Raw genomic sequence first — 23297 nt, 5'->3', positions numbered from 1 at the left:
CTCACGAGCTGGGGGAGATCTTAAACAGTTTTTTTGCATCAGTATTTACTCAGGAAACTGGCATAGTGTATAAGCAAGGAAGGGAAACAAGCAGTAGTGTCATGGAACATATAGAGATTAAAGAGGAGGAGGTGCTTGCTGCCTTACAGCGAACAAAGGTAGATAAATCCCCCAGGCCTGACATGATATTCCCTCAGACCTTGAGGGAGACTAGTGTAGAAATTGCAGGGGCCCTGGCAGAAATATTTAAAATGTCCTTAGCTAGGGGTGTGGTGCCGGAGGATTGGAGGGTAGCTCATGTTCTTCCGTTGTTTAAAAAAGGCTCCAAAAGTAAACCAGGTAATTACAGGCCAGTGAGCCTGACGTCAGTAGCAGGTAAATTATTGGGAGGTGTTCTGAGAGATCGGATATATAATTATTTGGACAGCCAAGGGCTGATTAAGTTTAGTCAGCATAGCTTTGTGCGTGGTAGGTTGTATTTAACGAACCTTTTAGAGTTTTTTGAGGAGGTTACCAAGAAAGTAAATGAAGGAAAGGCTGTGGATGTTGTCTACATGGACTTTAGTAAGGCCTTTGACAAGGTCCCACATGGGAGGTTAGTTCAGAAGGTTCAGACACTTGGTATCCATGGAGAGGTTGTAAACTGGATTCGGAATTGGCTGTGTGGGAGAAGACAGAGAGTGGTAGTGGATGATTGCTTCTCAGACTGGAGGTCTGTGACTAGTGGTGTGCCTCAGGGATCTGTGCTGGGACCATCGTTGTTTGTTGTCTATATCAATGATTTGGATGATAATGTGATAAATTGGTTCAGCAAGTTTGCTGATGACACTAAGATTGGAAGTGTTGTGGACAGCGAGGAAGGCTTTCAAAGCTTGCAGAGAGATCTGGACCAACTGGAAAAATGGGCCAGAAAATGGCAGATGGAATTTAATGTGGAAAAGTGTGAAGTGCTGCATTTTGGAAGGACGAACCAAGGTAGGACATACACAGAAAATGGTAGGGCACTGAGGAGTGCGGAGGAACAAAGGGATCTGGGAGTTCAGATACATAATTCCCTGAAAGTGGCATCACAGGTAGACAGGGTTGTAAAGAAAGCTTTTGGCATACTGGCCTTCATAAATCAAAGTATTCAGTATAGGAGTTGGGATGTTATGGTGAGGTTGTATAAGACATTGGTGAGGCCAACTTTGGAGTATTGTGTGCAGTTCTGGTCGCCTAACTACAGGAAGGATATCAATAAGATTGAGAGAGTGCAGAGAAGATTTACTAGGATGTTGCTGGGTCTTCAGGAGTTGTGGACAGGGAAAGATTAAACAGGTTAGGACTTTATTGCTTGGAGCATAGAAGAATGAGGGGAGATATGATAGAAGTTTACAAAATTATGAGGAGTACAGACAGAGTATATGCGAGTAGGCTCTTTCCACTTAGATTAGGAGAGATAAACATGAGAGGAAATGGCTTTAGGGTGAAAGGGGAAAGGTTTAGGGGGAACATTAGGGGGAATTTCTTCACTCAGAGTTTGGTGAGAGTGTGGATCGAGCTACCATCTGACGTGGTAAATGCGGGCTCACTCTTAAGTTTTAAGAATAAATTAGATACATAGATGGGAGAGGTCTGGAGGGTTATGGACTAGGTGCAGGTCAATGGGACTAGCGGAATAATATTTTGGCACAGACTAGAAGGGCCGAATGGCCTGTTTTCTGTGCTGTATGGTTCTATGGTTCTAATATATCACCCCCAACACTGAGCTCTTTTCTTCTCCGGTATTGAACGCCTTTTAGAATTCCATGTACACAACATCTACTGATTCTGCTTTATCCATCCTGTTTGTTACATTCTCAAAGAATTCTAATAAATGTGTCAAACATGATTTCCCTTCCACGAAACACTGTTGACTCTGCCTGATTGTTAGGCTAACTGGCCTATAGTTTCCTGCTTTCTATCTCCCTCCTAAATTGAATAGTGGTGTTACGTTTGTAGTTTCAAATCCCACTGGGACCTGTCCAGAATCTAGGGAATTTTGGAAAATTACAACAAATGCATCCACTATTTCTGTAGTCCCTACTTTAAGACTCTAGAATGCAGACCATCAGGTCCACCCTTTATTTAGTTCTATTAGTTTTCCTAGCAATTTTTTCTATAGTGGCTGTGACTTAAAAAAAAAAATCCTCCCTCCAATTTGCCCCATCTCCTTTTCTGCTATTCCTGGGATGCTGTTTGCATTTTCTACTGTGAAGACAGAAACAAAATACTTGTTCAAGGTCTCTGCCATTCCCTTGTTTTCCATGATTAATTCCCAGTCCCACCCTCTAAGGGATCAATGCTTACTTTAGCTATCCTTTTCCTTTTGATATACTTGTAGAAGCTTTGATATTATTATATTTCTTGCAAATTTTCTTTCACACTTTAATTTCTCACTTTTTTTTTAGTTATCCTTTGTTTATTTCTAAAATTTTCCCAATCTGGCCTACCACTAATCTTTGTAGCATTGTATACATTTTCTTTGAATTTCATTCTTAACTTTCTTTGTTAGCTATAGATGGTATATCCTTCTTGTAAAGTTTTTCTTTCTCAATGGCATATCCTTGTTGAGTGTTATGAAATATCTCCTTACATGTCTTCCAGTGCTTCTCTCCCATCTTACTTTCACCCATTTACCCAGTCCACTGGAGTCAACTCTGTCTTCACACACTTGTAATTATTTTTATTTAAGCTTAAATATGAGTTTTAGGCGCACACTTCTCACCCTCAAGCTGAATGTGAAACTTTAATATGTTATGATCACTCTTGCCTAGATGAATCTTTACTAAGAGGTCATTAATTAGCACTGTCTTATTACACATTAGCAGGTCTAAAATAGGCTGCTGCCAGTTCCAGAATGTATTGTTCTAAGAAACTGTCTTAATTATTCCCAATGAACTGATCCTCTAGGCTCCTTTTGCTAATTTGATTTATCCAATCTATATGAACATCACCCACCATTGTTGCAGTACCTTTCTTACAAGTACCCATTACTTCTTGATTTATACCCTGTGCCATTAGGAATCTCCTGTTAGGGACCCTATAAATTACCTCTACCAGTGACTTCCTTCCTTTCTATTTCTTATCCCCACCCAAACTGATTCCACATCTTGATCTTCAAAACCAATATAATTAGTAACCCTTCATTAGCAGAGCTACCACACCTCATTTTCTTTTCTTACTGTCCTTCTGAAATGTCAATTACATTTGAATATTCAGTTCCGAGCCTTGGTCACCTTGCAACCATGTCTTTGTAATGGCTGTCATATGATAATCATTTCAAATTGTGCTATCAATTCATCCATTTTGTTACAAATGCTGCATGATTAAAGAGCACTTAATTCTGTATTTGACCATTTTTCCTTACTTTGACTTCACCTGCTGCTGAACTCTTAGATGTATACACTCTGGGTGGAATTTTCCGTGTCCGCTGGCATCGGGTGTGCTCAATGGCGTGAGCAGACAATATGGCGAGAAGACCAAGAATTGGTTTCACGACGTCATGAAACCAGTTTGTGATTGGTCCGCTCAGCCCGTTGATGGAGGGTTGCATTCCCTGCCATTGGACGTTGGGAACTTCATTGTACTACATCAACATATCATTATAAGGCCAGCTAGGTGGACTCATTCACCCCACCTCTAGATCGTCCATCCGCATCAGCAGGCCTCCCCAGCATCCAAAAGGCGCTCAAGGGACGAGTCACTGAACCTGGGAGCTGCAGTCTTTTTGCATTTAGGGGACATCCTGTCTTCTGTCCAGCAGTCATGGGCTGGAAGCACTGAGAGGTGTGCACGCGGCTGCACTTTAAATGTGAAGTGCTGATGTGATGGCATGGCGAGCGAATGAGAGCTCGCCCACCATGGAAACGGTGTGTTTCCTGGAAATGCATAATTAATGCGGCGGGTTTGGGATGATGTGGTGTGAAAAACTGCCAAACCAGCCATTTTAGCTGCCCGTGCTGCACTTAGTGGAATTCTGGGGTGATTCTGTCCTCTGTCTTTCCTTATCATACTGTATTTATCCCTCTTCTGCCAGAAAGATGAATATAAAACCACATGGAGGCATCCTAAATCAAAGCACTGACACCTCCTGGATTATGTCATTTTTTGAGCCAAAGATCCTGGTGGTGATTGTACCACTCAATCAATGTGGGGAACTGATACCTGCTGGACAGATCATCAAGTTGTTCGTTTGGTGACCAATATCCACCTAGCACCAAGACATCACAAGAACCCAAAGTCCATGAGGAAGAATAACAATATCTCAGCGCTAAAGCAGCCGACTGAAGAGAGGAACTCCAAATACAGCTCACAACTAATCTGGATGCGAGAAGACTTTCCAGTTTAATTTCAGAGCAGCAGAACCAAATAAAGTCAGTTGCACTAAACTCCTGTGCCCAGACCATTGGGTTTGAGCAATTTGGGCCTACAACCCTAGTTATACGATTCACCTGGTCCTTGTACGGTTCAGGTGAAAACTGTCGCAATGGTACAGGACTCAGTGCCAGTGCCCCATGAATCAAACTCCATTCCTCGCACACCAATCTTTTGAGCCACGCATTCAGCTATCTGATCTTATTTATCCTTTGCCAATTTGCTTGTGGCTCAGGTATTAATATGAAGACTTTTACCTTTGTGGTTCTGCTTTTTAATTTAGTCCCAGCTGCTCATACTCCCTCAGCAGAACCTCTTTCTTAGTCCTACCTATGTTGTTGGTACCCATGTGGACCACGACAACTGGATCCTTCCCCTCCTACTCTTCTCCAGCCCTGAGGAGATATCCTTAACTTTGGCACTGGTCAGGCAACGTTGCCTTTGGGACTTATGCTGTTGGCTGCAGGTAACAGTATCTATCCTTGTGCCTATGATGCGCTCTCACCGGCATGGCCTTCCACCGTTCCTCCCCCTCCCCTTGCGCAAAGCAATGACAAACAGAAATCCACAATGGAAAACCAATTGTGCCATGTCTTAAAAAGTGGAGAGCAGGTAAATGGCAGCGCATCAGCAATGGTAAAAAAAGGAAGCACAAATAGAAACCCAGCAAAAATGTTCAATTGATAAAAGTTTTATCAACAATAATTACTGCATGGTGCGAGGGGGAGTGGGTGTGGGTTGGTGGAAACTGTGATGCTGGTAGAGCTTGGGGAGTGCTTTGCTCATCCTGGCTGCACAAGGAGGCTTTTTTCCAAATATAAATCTGTCATTGTTGTTCATGAGAGCTGCAGTTGAACTCTCTGAGGAACTCTTAGCGAGGTAAACAGAACAACCGCCACACTCATCGCTGACTAATTTTGGAAATGGGTCCTCGATCAGGAGTTATGCACCCTCATTAACTTATTCAAGGGGACTAATATCTGAGGACTCCCAAAACATGACTGGGACTAAAAACTTTACTGATAGGGTTACTATCAGTTACTATATTGGTATGTTTTGTGCCTGTTTTATGTCTGAAAAAGAGGTTCATTTGAAAGCAATGTCTTCCTCAATGTCAAGGAACGTAGGTAATCCTATGGAATACCGGGCCCCAAAATTATGATCCAGCTCCATAGACTCCAAATTAGTAGAGAATACAGTAGAATCTCTTGACAAGAACTCTGAGAGGTATACTGTCATCTATGCTAGACAATGACCTTGATTTCTCCACAGGTTCTCATCCCCATCATAACTAGGCCTAAAGGGACATCAGTGGCTTGTGAAGCTGTACAGCAAAGCCATGGAATCAGGATGCATCCTGAAAGCATGGCTGGAAATGATGGTCTGTGCCATACAAAAACTTGGTGAGACAATTGACACCCCAGCAAGCTATAGGCCGACATCATTTTTGTGCATAACTTACAAACTCCTATCATTTTGGGGAGAATTAACCCCCTTATCAAAGTCATGATCCTCGAAGAACAATCCTGGTGCATCCCTTATTGACCTGTCATCAGTCGATGACACAATCTGATTAGAGACCTGATGCTGAAACTCGCAAGGATCATCCCCTGCCCCAAAACATTATGCTTGCTTTGGGCAATGCTGAGCAATAGACAAAGTCAGCCCTCCTTGGTCCCTCAAGAACGGACTGTCACAAGGGTCAGTACTGGCACCGATGCTTTTCAACATCTACATGAGTGACATGCCACCAACAAATTCACGCAAATTTACATATGCAGACGATCTTGCCCTGGCTACACAATTACCACCTTTGACGACATCGAGCCCATTTTGAGCACGAACCTCAACATCATGCCTGAGTACTTCCAGAAATGGAGGTTCAAACCAAACCCCTACAAAACAAGTCACCACACCTCATCTCGATAACAAGAATGCATAATTACATCATGAATATGACCTTCTGTGGCAACCCTGTACGTTTGACTTACCTTGCCGTGAAGCTGGGCTGCATGCTAACCTTCCACAACAACCTGAAGAAGGTAGCCACCAAGACAAAGTCAAGACCAGTCAAGTGTAGCTACTTCTGGTCCATACTGAGCATAGTCCTCAGCCAAGGAGTACACAACTTAATCCATAAGCTGGCAAAACTAGTTGGGGAGTTTCAAAACCAGTACTATGGACTTCAGCAATGGACCTTGTGTACTCCTTGGCTGAGGACTGCACTCGGTATGGACCAGAAGTAGCCACACTTGACTGTTTGATGTTTAACTGAACACTGCAATGAGATGCATCACTGGAACCCTCAAATCGACCTCTGCACTCTGGCTACCCATTCTGGCTCACATCATCCCCCCACTGATCCACCACGATGCAGCAACGCTCCATGAAGCTGTGAATCAAGGAAATCAAGTGCCTCCACATTCACCAGAACCTCACCAACCTCACTCACCTCTGCTTGAAGTCACGATAGCCCTTTTGGACACAAATTCAGGCAATGCAATCTCAACACTGAACAAGCTTGGAAAAATGAATGATCTTCACAAGAAATCATGAACAAGTCATGAAAGACCCGACACAGAAGGATCCTGGTTTCGACCTGCCACAAGGTTTATGGGCATCCCTAAACCATATCCGTACAAACCATGGCAGATGTGGTTCCTGGTGCACAAATAGAAAATGAAAAACCCTCCTGTGTGCGACTGCGGTCACCCAGAACAGACCATGGAACACATAACGATTTGATGCCCATCTCATAAATACGTAGGAGGTATAGCGATGCGCACCACCACTCCTGACGTAATATCCTGGATCAACCACCATGATGTAAAATTATAGCTGTTGCTCTAAACCTCGCCATACGAAAGAAGATGGGAGCAAAGGGCGTAAGTTGTTACTGCCTCATTTAATTGTGCCAGCTCAAAAATGCATGGTGTTTCTGCTAATAGCTCCGAGGAACAGTTAAACGCTAAAGTGGGTGGAATATCCTCCTTCCATATGGTTGTCATCGAAAATGCTGACGGAAAGTGGCTAAAAATATACACCGAAGGTGAGGTACCAAAGGGCACAGTGCAACTGAAAAATTGGGTTGAACAATGATTTCAGGAAATGAGAAAACTGGAGAGGAATAAAATGACCCCTAAGCCCCCTGTCCATTCCCCTCTACCAGTAACTGCTTATTGGTAAAAAGCAAAAAGCATTTTCAATGTTAAATGAAAGTAACTGGAGAAAATGGAATGACATGCCACAAGCAAACCTTAAGATATTAGATTGTAGGATTTAGATTGATTGCTTTTAAACTGCATTACAATACCATTTTAGCCAACAAGCTTCTTGTCAATTTCACTTTCCATTCTCTTAAATTCTAAATGAATGTCCCTTCTCTCTATGCTTAATTAAATGGTGGCTATTACTGCAGTTTGCACTGAGATTGCAGGCCTCAAGCAGGCAGACAGTTTTGGTGCTAAGTCTGGCCCCAGTGTCCTTGGGTTGGGGAGGGGAAAGATTAATCAAACCCATATGGCCTATTCCTGCTCCCACTTTTTATGTTCTAAGTTTCTTGATCACCATCCACTGATCTCTTGTGAAAAATGAATGTGTAGAAAGATTGCTTGAAGGTAGAATAGACTTGCCTGCAATGCCTTTCACCACAGAATATCCAAGGAGAGATTCACCTTCTAAACTTGTTTTAGCATGAGTCTATGAGTTTGCTAGTCTAATAAACTTGAGTTGCACACTTTCATAGACGCTTGTTAGTTGATACTCGCTATCAATAACGGTGAGAGACCGACATAAGAACAAACTGTGATTGTTTATTGCAACAGAAGGCAGAGCAGTAAATCCTTGCATGCTCCCACAACACATCTAGCTCTAGACTTAGTTAACCAGTAGCCCAAGCTGTATAGTGATTGGTCAGTAATGTCACATGGTTAGTCCACTTGCACTCTTCAAGGCACACGGTGCTCCACTTTACCACAGCTTGCACATTAAGAATGGCCAATTGTGTCTAAATTACTGCGCATCTAACTCCAGTACAGTACAGAACACTTTGCATCTCTTCCTGTTCTTTTATAATCTGTTATCAGCTAATTCTCTGTGAAAGTAGTTGTTGGATTTCAACCCTTGGTCTTTTTTTTTGTTCTCCCTCTTTGTCTTTTTAGGACTGTTGTGATGAAGTATTGGAAGCTGCTAGCAGCTTCAGAACCATATCCAAGAGAAGGTGGTAGATTCAGGATATGAGATGAGGGAGTGGGAGGGGAATAAAATGCTGTTAGATTGCACCGTGCACATAAAGGCACATTTTAGCTTAAGTCTCAGTATCCCCCTATTTATTGTGTATTCCTTTACCTCATTTGAACTCCTCAAATGCATCACCTCACACTTCTCTGGATTGAATTCCATTTGCCACTTTTCTGCCCACCTGACCAGTCCATTGATATCTTCCTGCAGTCTACAACTTCCCTCCTCAATAACAACCACGAGGCAATATTTGTGTCATCTGCAAACTTCTTGATCCTGCTCCCCTACAGTTAAGTCCAAATCATTAATATATACCACAGAAAGCAGGAGACATAGTACCGAGCCCCACTAGCCTCACAGCCTTCCCATTGCAAAAACATCTATCAGCCATTAGCCTTTGTTTCCTGCCACTGAGCCAATTTTGTATCCAGCTTACCACATTCGCCTGGATCCCATGGGCTTTTATTATTTAACCAGTCTGTCATGTGGAACCTTGTCAAAAACCTTGCAAAAATCCATGTAGATAAATAGCACTATCCTCCTTGTTACCTCCTGAAAAAATTCAGTCAAGTTAATCAGACAGGATCTTGCCTGAACAAATCCATGCTGAATGACCTTGCCTGTCCATGCCTTTTAAAAGTGGCAGTTTTCCTGCCCTTCAGAATTGATTCCAATAAGGCTGACCAGAACAATTCAGGCCATGCTAAGAAAATAGGGAGGGGAGCATGAGTATCTACCAACCTTAATTTCACATATAGCTAGTTGTTTGCCAACACTCTTTATTCTGTAGCTTGAGCAAATTTTGAGATTTTATTCCCTGTTCCAAAATCTATTTATTTCAAGAACAAAATTGGATCAAGAGCTATTGTTCGGGTAGAGCACTTATAGTTCTTCAGACTGAGCAACAACCATTTCCTTTAACACTGTCCATCAATCAACTTTCTATCCATGCCGCTACATTTTCTTTTATACCACAGCCCTGAATTTTTCTAACCAGTCTCTTGTGAAATACCTTATCAAGCACTTTCTGAAAATCCATATGAATACATCAAACTGCATTTCCACTCTAACCAGTCACCACCTCAAAGAACTCAATTAAATCTGTCAAACACAACTTGCCTTTGATGAATCAATGCTCGCTGTCCAAGGATTCACTCCCTTGCGTTTTGATTTTGAGTTATGGGTTCCAAAAATTTCCCTGCAATGCAATGCGTAACAATTAGGGTGATCTGAGCTGACAATACAGCAGGAAGTTTGCTAATTCTTTGTGCTTTTAGTTGATTAAGACACAGCAGTATCCCATGCACAAAGAGATGGCCCGAAGCTTTTTGTCAATTTGCACCTAAGCTCTCATGAATTAAGAAGTACTCTGTGTCCTTTTGAGGAACATCTCTGCACTCCACTGAACAAAGAGAAACAATCTGTTTTGGTATCTTTCGATGTTGTTGCTAAGCATTAGTGAGGTTTTACTAATACCACGCTTTCTAGTCTTACCGAACCCTAATGAGGCTTTGCTTCCCTTTGAGAGACTTGAGATATAGTCAGTATAGTTTAACTTTTTATTAAGATCTATTTGCAAAGACCTCAGGGTAAGCACATGGTATCCAAGACACAGATTACTCTGCTCCCTTGGAGCCTCTTGGTCACCTGGCTGCTGATGTCATAGTTAAATCATTAAATCACCATAGATTCATTCACATATCCATTAACCTATTACTCTACACCATTTAACAGAAACTTTAATCAGAAACTGATTTCCTGCATAACTAGTATTTTGCAATTGCAGAACCTGTCTTTCTTGTTTTAAATGGAGAAGGAAGGGGTTAGGGAAGGTTTAATATGCAGGAATTTGAAAGATTGACACCTATTAATAATCGGCCATAAAATGGAGTAAAATAGGAGAGTCTGAAGATTGTGAATTCAGTGCTCATACAGTTGGCTGAACCCTGGAGGGGAAAATGAGACTCTGTTTCTGGGATTTGCTTTGAACATTGTAAGAAATCAAAGATTGTCTGAGCTGCAGTGCTGGCAGCACGTGCTAGCAGGCTTTTTTTAAAATTGTGGACCGAATTCCAGCTAGTACTTGCCTTTTTCCCACCTGGCATTCACACGGACACTGTGGCAGCGGATATCATTGGCCTGCAATTGAGAGTGGGATCCCAAACCAACTTTATTTTACTCTCCCTAGTCAAGCTTACATCCTAATTGCTGTCACTGACATTGGCTAATTCAGCAGAGATGGGCTAAATCAGCAGAGACCGTTAACCAAATGGAGAACGTTCTGCCTTATATGCCCACCAGCTTACAGGTTTTGGGTTTGCCTTGGATATCCTTTTACGCACTGTGTTGCTGTTCACTTTTCTAAGCAATCTTAGCATCTTGGGTTCTGCCTGTACAGCCCAATAACTAATTGTACAATAGTGTAACCTTAACACTGGATCCCTTTGCGAGCTGGATTGGACAACATGGGTTATATTTTCTTGGGCTCAGGCTGACACCGGGGGCCTCTGAAAATGGCAGATGGGACTTGATTCTGGGATTCCCACTGTCATTCTCGGCGCCAGCACGGGACAAGGGTGCAGGTAGCTAATTTTCACCCTGCGTTCCCAACCTGGACAGTTCCAGTTCTCCCCACCGACCCCCCCCCCACCCCACCCTACCCCTTCAAACTCATCCTGAAATTCTCATAGTCTTAGGCCAGCTTCTGAAGGTCATGTGGTTCACAGCCCCTCAGAGGATTCATGAACCATCGTCTGCATTTGGGAACCTATTTGAAAGGTTGTACCCATGGCCCCCCGAGGCTTCCGTGCCCATTCACTCAGTATGCGTTACAGAACCAATAAGCCATATAATAACAATGGAAAAGCTGAAATGCACTTAAAAACAACCTATTCAAAAATCTGCTTTGAAAGAAAAGCTGCTCTTATAACCCTACAGAAGTGTCGATCAGACGGCCATTATAATATCAATAATAGAAGCTTTACCTCACTTCATACCTCTTAATTTTGTCTAAATAAACATGTAGACATTTAAAGAAACGATTCAAAGAAAGAATAGCTTATTATAAGCTTATGAAGATGTTAATCAGTAAAATAAACACTCCCCTTCTACCTGTGAAAACATACCCCTGCTGAGCTAATCCATTAGTGAATCTTGGAAGTCAGCCAAGCATTCACAATGAATCCACCTGCGAATCCACAGAAACAGAGGGCCAGGAAGGGGTGAGGGCTAAAGATATTTAATAGTATTACTCTATTATAAGACCATTCTGCTGAATTTTCCAAGACATGTTTCACTATTAAACCAAAGGATATGCTGCTAGAACAACAGGCTTCTCTAATTTTTCTTTCCTGTTCTGTCTGCCAGGTATTACCAGGTGCGCACAGCACTGAAAATCCCACCCCGAATTCCTCACAGGCTGACAGCAACATTTACAGGACCCACAGGTAAGAAACAGAATGCAAAGGGCTGAGCTGGTATCAGTGAATTATTACCTCATACCCAAGACTGCTTCACAGGTAATATGGTCATACAGTTATTGCGAGAACTTACTCTGCTAATGGTATCTCCTGTTTTTATCAATAGATATTTAGATATAAATTCAAACAATCCCCTGCAGTTTTCTCTACCTTTTGCTTACAGCTACTGATTCATGCTGGTGTCTGGTGCCACAGTTCCTGAGGTACCTCCTGTATCCTGCTTGAATGGCTATTCTTCTTGTGTGAGCTTGCATTGTGAATATTCATCCCATTCGCACCTGGTACCTATGCATGTAGAGCCACTAGATAGTGCTCAAAAGCAGGAACTGTGATCTGATAAAAACAAAAAAACTGCGGATGCTGGAAATCCAAAACAAAAACAGAATTACCTGTAAAAACTCAGCAGGTCTGGCAGCATCGGCGGAGAAGAAAAGAGTTGACGTTTCAAGTCCTCATGACCCTTCGACAGAACTTGAGTTCGAGTCCAGGAAAGAGCTGAAATATAAGCTGGTTTAAGGTGTGTGTGTGGGGGGCGGAGAGATAGAGAGACAGAGATGTGGAGGGGGGGCGGTGTGGTTGTAGGGACAAACAAGCAGTGATAGAAGCAGATCATCAAAAGATGTCAATGACAATAGTACAATAGAACTGTGATCTGAGGTGGCTGAGTTCAGTTGTAGTATTACAACCAGTGTCCTTGCTGAATTGAGATAACGCAGCACAGACCTGTTTTCTTTCTGAGTTGTCAGTCAAACTCCAAGGCAGAGTTAGAACCACAGGCTGCAGTCAGCCTCTTGCACTGACCTGGCCACCAGTGAGCCAGTCCAGCAGATGTTGCAGTAAACAAGAATATCTTTTTTGTCAGAAAGCATCTGGAAGCCATCCTTGGTCAATCCCAGTGCACAGTGGAGCCACATAACTGTTGTGGTTTCAGTGCAGGATGTTCTGGCACAGACATAATGAATTCAAAGCTAAGACTGATGGGTGGAATGCACAGCAAATACATCATTAGAAGGCAGTTGAACCTGAAATTAGCATTTGCAATTCGGGATAACCTTGTAATTAGTTGAGTTGGGAGGATGAGGTTTTTAAATTCCAACCAAACCAATCATTGAATACTTTTAATTTGGTTTCATGAAGTGTTTCTATTATACGCTGAACCTGGCGTAATTGTCCTCTGACATCCTCTGGCAGTGAGGTGATAGCTGTTGACAGCCAGTTGTTAGAATTATTTAGCGGGAGGAAACATTAACCAATATGTTTACCAATAACCTGCTGCTTAAGAGGAAAGCAGCATTGCAAACTGACAGAAGAACAAATGTTAATGGTGTCACATTGAGAATGTTTTTGTCAAAATAAGCAGAAAGGAATGGTGAAAAGAGAGAACTTGGGAAATGGATTTCTGGGATAGAATTGTGTAGGATGTATGGCACAGAAACCGGCCATTTGGCTGAACAATTCCATGACAACCTTTACGCTCCACTCGGACATCTTCCTTTCCTTCATTGAACTTATCCGAAAAAAACAGTCAATTCCCCTCTCCCTTACATACTTATGTAACCAGATGCGCACTATCTGATCCCCCTCAACTACTCCCTGTAGTAGCGAGTTTCAAATTCTCATCACTATCAGAGTTTCTTCTGAATTCCTTATTTGATCCCTTGGTGACCAGCTTGTATTGCTGCCCTCTAGCTTTGCTTTTCCCCCACAACGAACGGCATTCTCTGAATTTGGATGACTGTTTGTCATGCTCTGATCAGTAGAGGAGGGATAGTATGGCTGTCCTCTTTTACTGCCCCTCGTTTGGATGCAATAGGATATTTAAAAAGATATGGCCCAACATTTTACATTGGTCGGGCGTGGGTGGTCGCGGAACGAAAGAGTGCTTCAGCCTCCCCAAAGCACGCAGCTGCCTCGGAGAGATTGAAGCGCTTTTTAAAGACATTATTAAAAACGTTAAAACTTTAATGAAACATGTATCCTAATGTGACTGTGTCACATCAGATGGGACATGTTTTTATCTTCATAATAAAGATTTCATATAATCAGTATTCGCTTTAGGAAATCTCATCCAAAACGTAAATACCACTTAGCCTTTTCGCCTGCCCACCAACCGCTCGGTTGGATGGGCAGCATAAATTTGTAGTTAATTAGGATGTTAATAGCCTTAATAGGCCTTTCAATTATCGGCGGGCGCGCAGCCGACTCTGGTGCATGCCTGCCGAACAAAATATCGCAACACAGTGTGATGACGCTGGGACGCATGCCTAACGTCATCGTGCATCATTTTATGTTCCAGCGTGTCAGGCCCACCCCTGCACGCTGAATGTAAAATTCAGCCCATGCTTACCAATTTGGTGAGTGTTTAAATGTTTACGTTCTGTGACTGTAAAATACACTGTTATGACCAAGCCGGAAGGGGTGAATAAATTCTTGTTCCGTTCCTGAGATTGGTCATAATAGAATTTGAATTTTTAGAAAATTGTAATTTTTCAATTCAATATGTAAAGCTATATGAAGAAATAGGCCACTTGATCTTTTGAGTTAACAAGTAAGGAGTTAGTTTTATTGTTAGAAACACATTCAGGTAAAAGCGTAAGTCTTATTAGAAAGGTAACAACATGTCCTGAATCCCACAACATACATACACACACTATCATACAAAGCAGAACAAGCTACAGGGTGGAGGAGGTGGAATTGATAAGAGTTAAGGTCCTTAAGAAAAAAAAATATTCCGACATTCCTTTGGTGGTCTTGAAGCTCGGTGGTCTTGAAGTTCCAGTGGTGTTGTGGCCAATGTAAGCTGGAGGCAGTCTCTTTTAATGTGTCTTTTTACTAAAGTGGATGCTATCGGAAGTTCCTTTTGATTAAAATTCTCTAGCTCTGATGTATTCCAATAGAGATAGGCTCCCAAAATTGAGATTGGGAATCCTTAGTATCCACCTTGCATAATGAATTTTATTGCTCCTTCTTTGTTTCTGGCTGTTTCTGGAGTCAGGCTGCCTGGTGGCCTAGTATCCTTATGTTTTGTTGAAAGTTCAGACAATGGCAGGTATGAAGTCGATCAGGGTAACTACCTAGACATGACCCATGGTAATCCAATTTCAGAGGCTTCTAATAACTTGGCCAATTGGTAGGTCAGGTGAGTTCTGCAGCTCTTTTAAGAGACAGTGTCTTTGTAGTTCTAGCTGCTGCTTTTCCTTTTTAAAAACAATCCAAAGCAGTACTTCAGCCAATGGAACTAAGGATTAGCATTACATATTGCACATGACACAACATCAGGACTGACACACACAGACAGATTTCCTTGTAGATTTTAAAAAACAAATGAAATTAAAGTTTATTATACTTAACCCAGTCTAAATAAAAATGATAAAAGAGCTCTGACTTTCATGCACAGATGCACTCCAAGATTTAGCCTGAGCTCTAGGTCCCCCTAGATTTGGTGTTGAGACGATTCAAACATGTTGATAGATGTTTTATATCTGTTCTTGTGGAGTCAGCAGCTGCTGGTTTGAATCTGAAAACTTAAAATGTTGCCTGTGACATGTGGATGGGCGAACAGCGAGTAGGGCTCAAACTTGCAGGCTGGTTGGAGAGAGACAGAGAATGAGAGAGAGAGAGAGAGGAGCCCACTCACGGCCCTACTTTGGTGTATCTTCTGAGTCTGCTCTGTGCCCTGGAGAAAAGCAATTTCTTCAACACAAAAATGTGTTAGTTAGCTTATCACATGACCTCCTCTCACTCTTCAGATGACCAGTTACTCAAATATGGTCATCGCTAGTGCATTCCAGGTCCATGGTTTACATGATTAGATTATGGATGGATAAATTTCTTTCTCAGCAGAGTTCATTTTCTGACATGATTATGTCAGATGCTTGGTCCTCACTCAGTTGAGTACCCAGGTGATTGTTTGGCTGCTTTGTGAATGGGTCGGGAGATGCACATTCACACTTGTCCAAGGTGATTGTTTCTGATGGGTTTTCTAGATGGGTTGAACTCATTTTAATGGCATTGGAATTTGTGAGGTACAGTCAAGCAAATGTTCAGCCATCTTAGAAACTGCACAATTTATATAAATGACTTGGATGAAGGGACAGATGGTGTAGTTGCTAAATTTGCTGACAACACAAAGATAAGTAGAAAGTAAGTTGTGAAGGAGGCTACAAAATGACATAGATAGGTTAAATGAGTGGGCAAAGACCTGGCAAATGGAGTATCATGTGGGGAAATGTGAAATTGTCCATTTTGGCAGGAAGAATAAAAAAGAAGCATATTATCTAAATGTTCAGAAATTGCAGAGCTCTGAGGTTCAGAAGGATCTGGCTGTGCTAGCGCTTGAGTCACAAAAGGCTAGTATGTAGGTACAGCAAGTCATTAGGCAGGTTAATAGAACGTTATTGTTTATTGCGAGTGGAATTGAATACAAAAGTAGGATGGCTATGCTTCAGTTGTGCAGAGCCACATGAGCCCACATCTGGAGTACCATGTACAGTATTGGTCTCCTTATTTAAGGAAAGATTTAAATGCATTAGGAGCAGTTCAGAGAAGCTTTCCTCAGCTAATACCAGGAATGGGAGGATTGTCTTATGAGGAAAGGTCGGACAGGTTAAGCTTGTATCCACTGGAGTTTAGAAGAGTAAGCGATGACTTCGCTGTAGTCTATAAGATCCTGAGGGGTCTTGACAGAGTGGATGTGGAGGGGATGTTTCCTCTTGTGGGAGAATCTAGAACTAAGGGGTCACAGTTCAAAAATAAGGGGTTGCACATTTAAGACAGAGATGAGGAGAATTTTTTTACTCTGAGAGGGTCGTGAGTCTTTGGAACACTCTTCCTCAAAATGCAGTGGAAGCAGGGTCCTTGAATGGCAGAGCTAAATAGACTCTTATATAAAAGCAAAATAGTGTGGATGCTGGAAATCTAAAACAAAAACAAAAATACCTGAAAAAGCTCAGCAGGCCTGACAGCATCTGCAGAGAGGAATACAGTTAATGTTTTGATTCCGTATGACTCTTCATCAGAACTTGTTTTTTTTTAATTCATTCACGGGATGTGGGCTTCGCTGGTCATTTATTGCCCTTCCCTAGTTGCCCTTGAGAAGGTGCTGGTGAGCTACCATCTTGAACCGCTGCAGTCCATGTGGTGTAGGTACACCCACAGCGCTGTTAGGAAGTGAGTTCCAGGATTTTGACTCAGCAACAGTGAAGGAATGGCAGTATATTTCCAAGTCAGGATGATGAGTGACTTGGAGGGAGACTTCCAGGTGGTGGTGTTCCCATCTATCTGCTGATCCTTCTAGATGGTAGCGGGGATGAAAGATTACAATCAGGTCAGCCATGATGTTGACGAATGTCAGAGTAGGCTTGAAAAGCTGAGTGGTTACTCCTGCTACTAGTTTGTATGTTCTTATGTATTTTCGAATGCTGTTTGAAGTAATTGGAATGTGGTTCAAATCTTTTCAAACGAAATCAGTGGTTTTTAGCCAGTGTATACATAAGTCATTTTTGGTTTAAAGCCTAGCTTTATGTGAAGGAGATATCATTTTTTCCCGATATTACTGTGGGATACTTTAAAACAGGCTATGTGTGTATATGGTTCTGTGTGTAGGACTAATTAAACTAGAGACGATTTTTCCCTGTGCCACTGAAGGTAAACTGCTGGTGATGGAAAATTACCAATGGCTTTGGTTAACAGGCAGCAAATTAAAGTCCAGTTGGTAATCAACTCTGCAACCATGATATTCAGTACTACTCCTGGTATGCTGAATTATACACACTGTAACTGTTTGCCTAAACATCTTGCTTTACTCCTGATCTTGGAAAACAAGAATGATGGAGAAACGTTTTTTTTCCGCTGAAAAAAGTGATGTGCTGTCTTTCACTCATCAGAACAGTCACAAGAATGCCAAACTTCAAAGTGAACAACAATTTAGAGTGCACGAGAAAAGGGGTGCTGATTGGTTGGCAGGATGGCTCTGATTGGTTGAGATATTGCCATGGCAAATGTACCAGGGAGCTATTGTCCACCATGCCTTTGTTTATTCAACAAAAGTGCAATGTCTGGACATATTCTTTTGCCTGCATGTCTCTTTTTTTCAGCAATATTCAAGTTCTATAATACCATGAATCATTTTTAAAAATTATTTCATGGGATGTGGGGTAAAGCTGGCAAGGCCAGCATTTGTTGTCCACCCCTAATTTCTCTGATTACTTTGAAGTTAAATTTGAACAACATTTTTAAATGGCCTTTTTGATTGAAGTATTTTGCTTTGCGTAAAGACTCTAGGACGTTATCACGCACTGCTTCTGTACCTTACAGGTAATTTTACTTTTTCCAAATAACTTCCTCCATAACTTCTTGCACTTGTACTATTAGTTGCTGATGTTTTGGATGGTGCTGTTCTAATAATGGAAGGGTTAGGAGAAATGTTGTAATGCAGAGTTGTTAGAACATGGAAACAATAGTGGAAGCAGAAACCAAAAATCTTTCTTCAGGGAAATAGATAAATATTTGGTGAAAGGTAGCAGAATGAGATTGTGCCAGCTCTCAAAGAATGAGCTATTTAGCCTTGATGGTCTAACTGGCTTCCTTCCATCCTAATAACATTCTATGATTGTTGGCAGTGCCCCCTAAAGCCAGCTGCCAAGAGACAGTTTGAGGCTTGGATGAGGGGAATGGGAACATGCTGTAGCTGCATACCGTCTTATTCCTGTGTGAGTGACAGAGCTCAGCTTTGGATGAATTGAATGGTTGTGGCACGCGCGTGCAGGTTTGAATATTCTTTAGAGAGAGCGGTGCAGATGGATTGTGCAAGACCTGCGTTGTACATGTATTTTTGCCAGTCCCTTTGAAACCTGCAGGCTGTTGATCTCTGGGATAGAAGAACATTCAGGTGTTTCTCTCCCCTCTATTGTTGCTGTCCTATGTGTAAGAATACATACCAACTCTGCTTGATGCCTCAGACTAGAAACTAAGTAGAATAGAGGTTCCGAGTTACTGCCCCTTAGAGCCCTTGACTGTTTGTATTCTAATGTTCTTTTCGAATATTCTATTGATTATTGGTGAGTTTCTTCATGATTTAGCATTAGTATTTAAACAGTAATTGTGTATTATTGCACTGGTTTAGATAGGAGTTGACGTAGGCTGACAGGGTATCTTCCCCTTTTAAAGCAGGAAATTACCTCCACTTCCTCAGGCTAGTCTCTTTTTATCCTCCACTGTTTATTGATGGATCCATACCCCTTGATTAATACTCTTTACATCTGATGTGCTTGCATTTCCATTTTAAGTAATAAAAAAATTGATTACTCACCTCTTCTGGTCCATGACCAGCATCTTAAGGTTAGGCCTTAGTAGAAAAGCTACTGTTGCTTCTTTGCTCAAGCCTCAGATTAATATTGAATATTCTTTAATATTGCAGTCAGGCCCTCATAATATTATTCTCATATTTAAAGAAGGGCCCTGCTAACTTCAGAGGGCTGTTCTTGCTGCTTGCAACTGCTTTGTAGTTGGCTACCTGAGGTTGGGAAGACAGTGGGTAAGTTGTCCACACCATTTTGACTGTGGAAGTTAAAATTCCTCTAAGTGTTTGTTCATTGTTTTGGAAGAAGCCTCATTTAAAAAAAAAACAACAGCTTCTTATTCAACGAGATGAACTCTGCTCAAGATGAATCGTCGGTCTGGAAACAATTAATAACATCTAGAGCGCTGATGGTTCGCTTTTAAAAACCATGAAGACAGTCCTTGTGGACTGAGCTCACAGTGTTCTCTGTTAGCAGGTGGGCATACTGTAACAAATGGAATTAGACATTTGCTCCAGTTTGCACCAAGGGAAGCCTCCAAATTAGCTTCATTCACCGTAGTGCTGATGGTGAAGCATGCTGTCACTCATTTGATGTTGTGCAATACTGGAGCTGAATGATTAGCAGCAGCAGCAAACACTGTGCTTATAAAACCAAAGCCTGCTGTCCAAATCACAGATGTTTGCTCACCAGTAGACAGACATGTTGTGGAGCAGACATGAGACACAGCCAGCTGTCATGTTGAGAAAGCTTCTAACAGTTCTTTTGTTTTGTTCCCTCGTAATTTTTTGTGGATTACAGTGATGAGAAAAAGATTTGGTTTACAAGACCATTTTTCTTTCCATTAATTTATGCATGAATTATCATAATCTGCATAGGCAGTCATCAGCCCCCCACCATCCTGAGTTCTGTGTGAAGCCCTGCTCGCCTATCCACAGGTTTTCACTGCCAATGTACTAAGTCAATTGATTTCTATTCCTCTGTAATCAGGCTTCTCTATGTGATGCATTTGTTCAGGTAAATTGTTCACTGTGGTAAAGAATCATAGAATGACACAGTGCAGAAGGAGGTCCTTTATCAAGGTCAGTGAGTGATAGACAATAAATGCTGACCTTGCCAGCAATGCCCACATCCAGCAAATGCATGTAAAAGGAAATTCAGCCCATTGTGCCTCTGCCAGATCTTTGGAAAAAACTATCCTGTTAGTTCCATCCCTCTTCCCTTTCCTCTTAGCCCTGCATCTTTTTTCCTCCTCAAGTAGTTAAAGGTTTAAAATACCAGGGGTTGAAAATTAAAAGTTAGGATTGATAAGGAAAGTCATGCAGTACATAGGCAGTGAAAGGATAATTGAAGCTGTTGACTGAAATGATAGGGGAATCAGACAATCTAAGTTGGTTCAATAGAGAATTGCAGTTATGTGGAGAGTTAACTGTTATGAGAAGATAGGTTTAAGGGGTTAATGTAAAAGCAGGGCAATTTGTTGGACCTAATATTTTTTTTTCTAAATTGAGCCCTGTGTTTCCTTGTTGTTCCTCAAATAAAAACATCATTTGTAGGTCACAGTACTAGATCAGTAATACAAAATACTCATTGTTCTTTACTTGGTGTATAGGGCTGTAAAGATACCATATTCAAATTGCCTCCATATCTCTTGGCTAGGGCGGGGAAAATCATGCAGGCTTTTCACTCTTGAGTCCTATGCAGTAATCCTTACCTGAAATTGCACGTGTGTTAGCAAGATGGGTTTGGAGTCAACTGTGAGGATTGTGATTAGGGTGAATAGGGGAAGTCTATTTTTTCTGATTGTGGAGTCAATGCTGAGCTGTCTTAGCTAAGGTAGTTGTTTGAGCATAGTGTGCTTTGCCTCAATTAGTCTCAGTGGCAGAGTCCAGTGCATCTTCAAGGGAAATTGGGTAAATATTCCAAGTAGGGAAAGGTACAGGATTAGATGGAGAGAATGGGATTTTGGAATTATTTTGGCAAACAGTTGGCACAGATCAATTGTGCAGAATGCCGTCCATCTGCACTGTAAAGCTCTGTGCTATTTTATCACCCCACTTTGAGCAAATCGCGGCTTCTTTGCCCTAATATTGGGCTGAATAAACTTTGCGCACATTATTTTTTGATTCACATTCCAGGAGCCGGTTTCTGTATCCAGCTCTTGATGTTTATGCCATTAAATCTGTTCCATTGCTCTAGCACCCTGCCAGAAAAAAAGGATTCAGCAACATAAATATCAGGATTGAACCAATTGTCGAAGGTTTCTGGATTGAATTTAAAATAAAGCAGCTTTTGTCTCCATCCTGAGTGTCTCCCTTTGGTATGCTTCTGAATTCTACCCTAGGAATTCTGCATATATTTCTGGCTAGATCTTCCATCCGCCTTAAAGCTGAGCTCATCGAAAGCTCTACTGCCTGTACCTTGTCTTGCACCAAGTCCTGTTCACCCTTCACCCCTGTGCTTGCATCCCCAGCCATGACTTCAGCTGCCTAGGTGCTAAACAATGAAATTCCCTCCCTAAACCTCTCTATTCCTCTTTCCTCCTTCACGGTACACCTAAAAACCTACTTTTTTAACCAAGCTTTTGATCACCTGTCCTAATAGCTCCTTATGTGTCAGGTTTTGTTCTAGAAAGCTTCTGAGAAGCACATTGGGACATTTTACTGCATTAAAGGTGCTACATAAATGCAATTTGTTGCAGATCAAAAACTAGAACAAAAAGTTATTAGTGCTAAAGCTGACTTTAATGAAGTGCTAATTTTGCCCCAGCATCTTTCGACTAAGGAGGAGATAAATTGATCAGACCTCCAGCCTCAATGGTTAAGCAGTTCTCCCCGTTTTGATGGCAGCTTCCAATGTAAAACCTGTGGACTCCATAAACTGAAATTTACCTAATCAAATTTTCTTTAATCTATTTTTTCTCCTAGCGTAAATTGTGAGCAGCAATCTCAGGGATTAAACAATACTGCAGCATGAAGATGTATCCTAAATGTGGTGATAGTTCTTTGAATAATACAACTGTTTGAGGTTTCATATTGATTTTGTACAACAATAGCAATAGTGGACATGGCCTCTATGAACTCATTAATGAACCTGGGACATTGTAATGTGGCACAGTATGCCACAAGATCACAACATCTGTCTTGGTGTTGAGTTCCTGTTTGAACATACACCTGCTTTTCATGACGACCTGCAGAGAGTTTAAGTTTACTTTGAAAAAAAAACTCCAACAACCTACAGCAGGAGTGCAGGTAAATAAAACAAAGCGATTCATAAAGGTTGTGTGTTTTCATTTAGCCACTCTGCCAAGTGCTCTACATGAAAGCAAATCAGCTTATTGAAAGCAACCTGTTGATATTTTAGAATATATTGTGCCTAGACTGCCGTGGACGTGCTACCAGCTGCTGTTATAATTCAGTTGTGACCTGGATCTATTGAAAGGCAATAAAGCCAATGAAACAAACTTAACTACATATTTCCTTATACCAGAATTATCCCCAGTGATGTAAAATTGTCGATGCACTGATTGCTTTTTGATAATATCCTCTTGCTTTTTGCTGACACTCCGTTCAGGGGTTGGAATTCAGTTAGTGGCTTAGCTTTGATCATGTCTTACAGACTTAAAACTGAGAGCACTCATTGAGAGGGAAGTTCACTCAATACTGCACATAAAAAGGGAGGTTACATGTAGAGAGAAGTTCGCAACCAAAGTGCAATAGTATTCTCAACACGTAGAGCCGTTTCTGTCTGTGCACCTGCTACAAAAGGCCTTTGGGGATGGTTGACACTAATATAACAGCTTCAGTTTTAACTCCGCATGAATGGGCAGGATTGCCACGAGGACATTTTAACTCTTGGCCCTCGTTTGAATTGTTCAGGTGTCTTC

General features: G+C 41.6%; 1 protein-coding gene across 2 annotated transcripts in view; it reads left to right on the top strand.

Moving 5' to 3' along the window:
• The window catches only part of LOC121279235 (protein FAM135B-like), a 454418-nt gene that overhangs the window by 140640 nt on the left and 290481 nt on the right, over positions 1–23297 (top strand). For both annotated transcript variants that reach the window (XM_041190288.1, XM_041190289.1), the window contains exon 3: positions 12001–12080. In XM_041190288.1, the coding sequence (XP_041046222.1) occupies positions 12001–12080 (80 nt within the window). The remainder of the gene's footprint in view (positions 1–12000; positions 12081–23297) is intronic.

The sequence above is a fragment of the Carcharodon carcharias genome, chromosome 6, assembly GCF_017639515.1.
Source record: "Carcharodon carcharias isolate sCarCar2 chromosome 6, sCarCar2.pri, whole genome shotgun sequence".
Taxonomy (NCBI): Eukaryota; Metazoa; Chordata; class Chondrichthyes; order Lamniformes; family Lamnidae; genus Carcharodon; species Carcharodon carcharias.
Note: the sequence above shows the minus strand (reverse complement) of the source record. Positions and strands in the feature narration are given on the sequence as shown.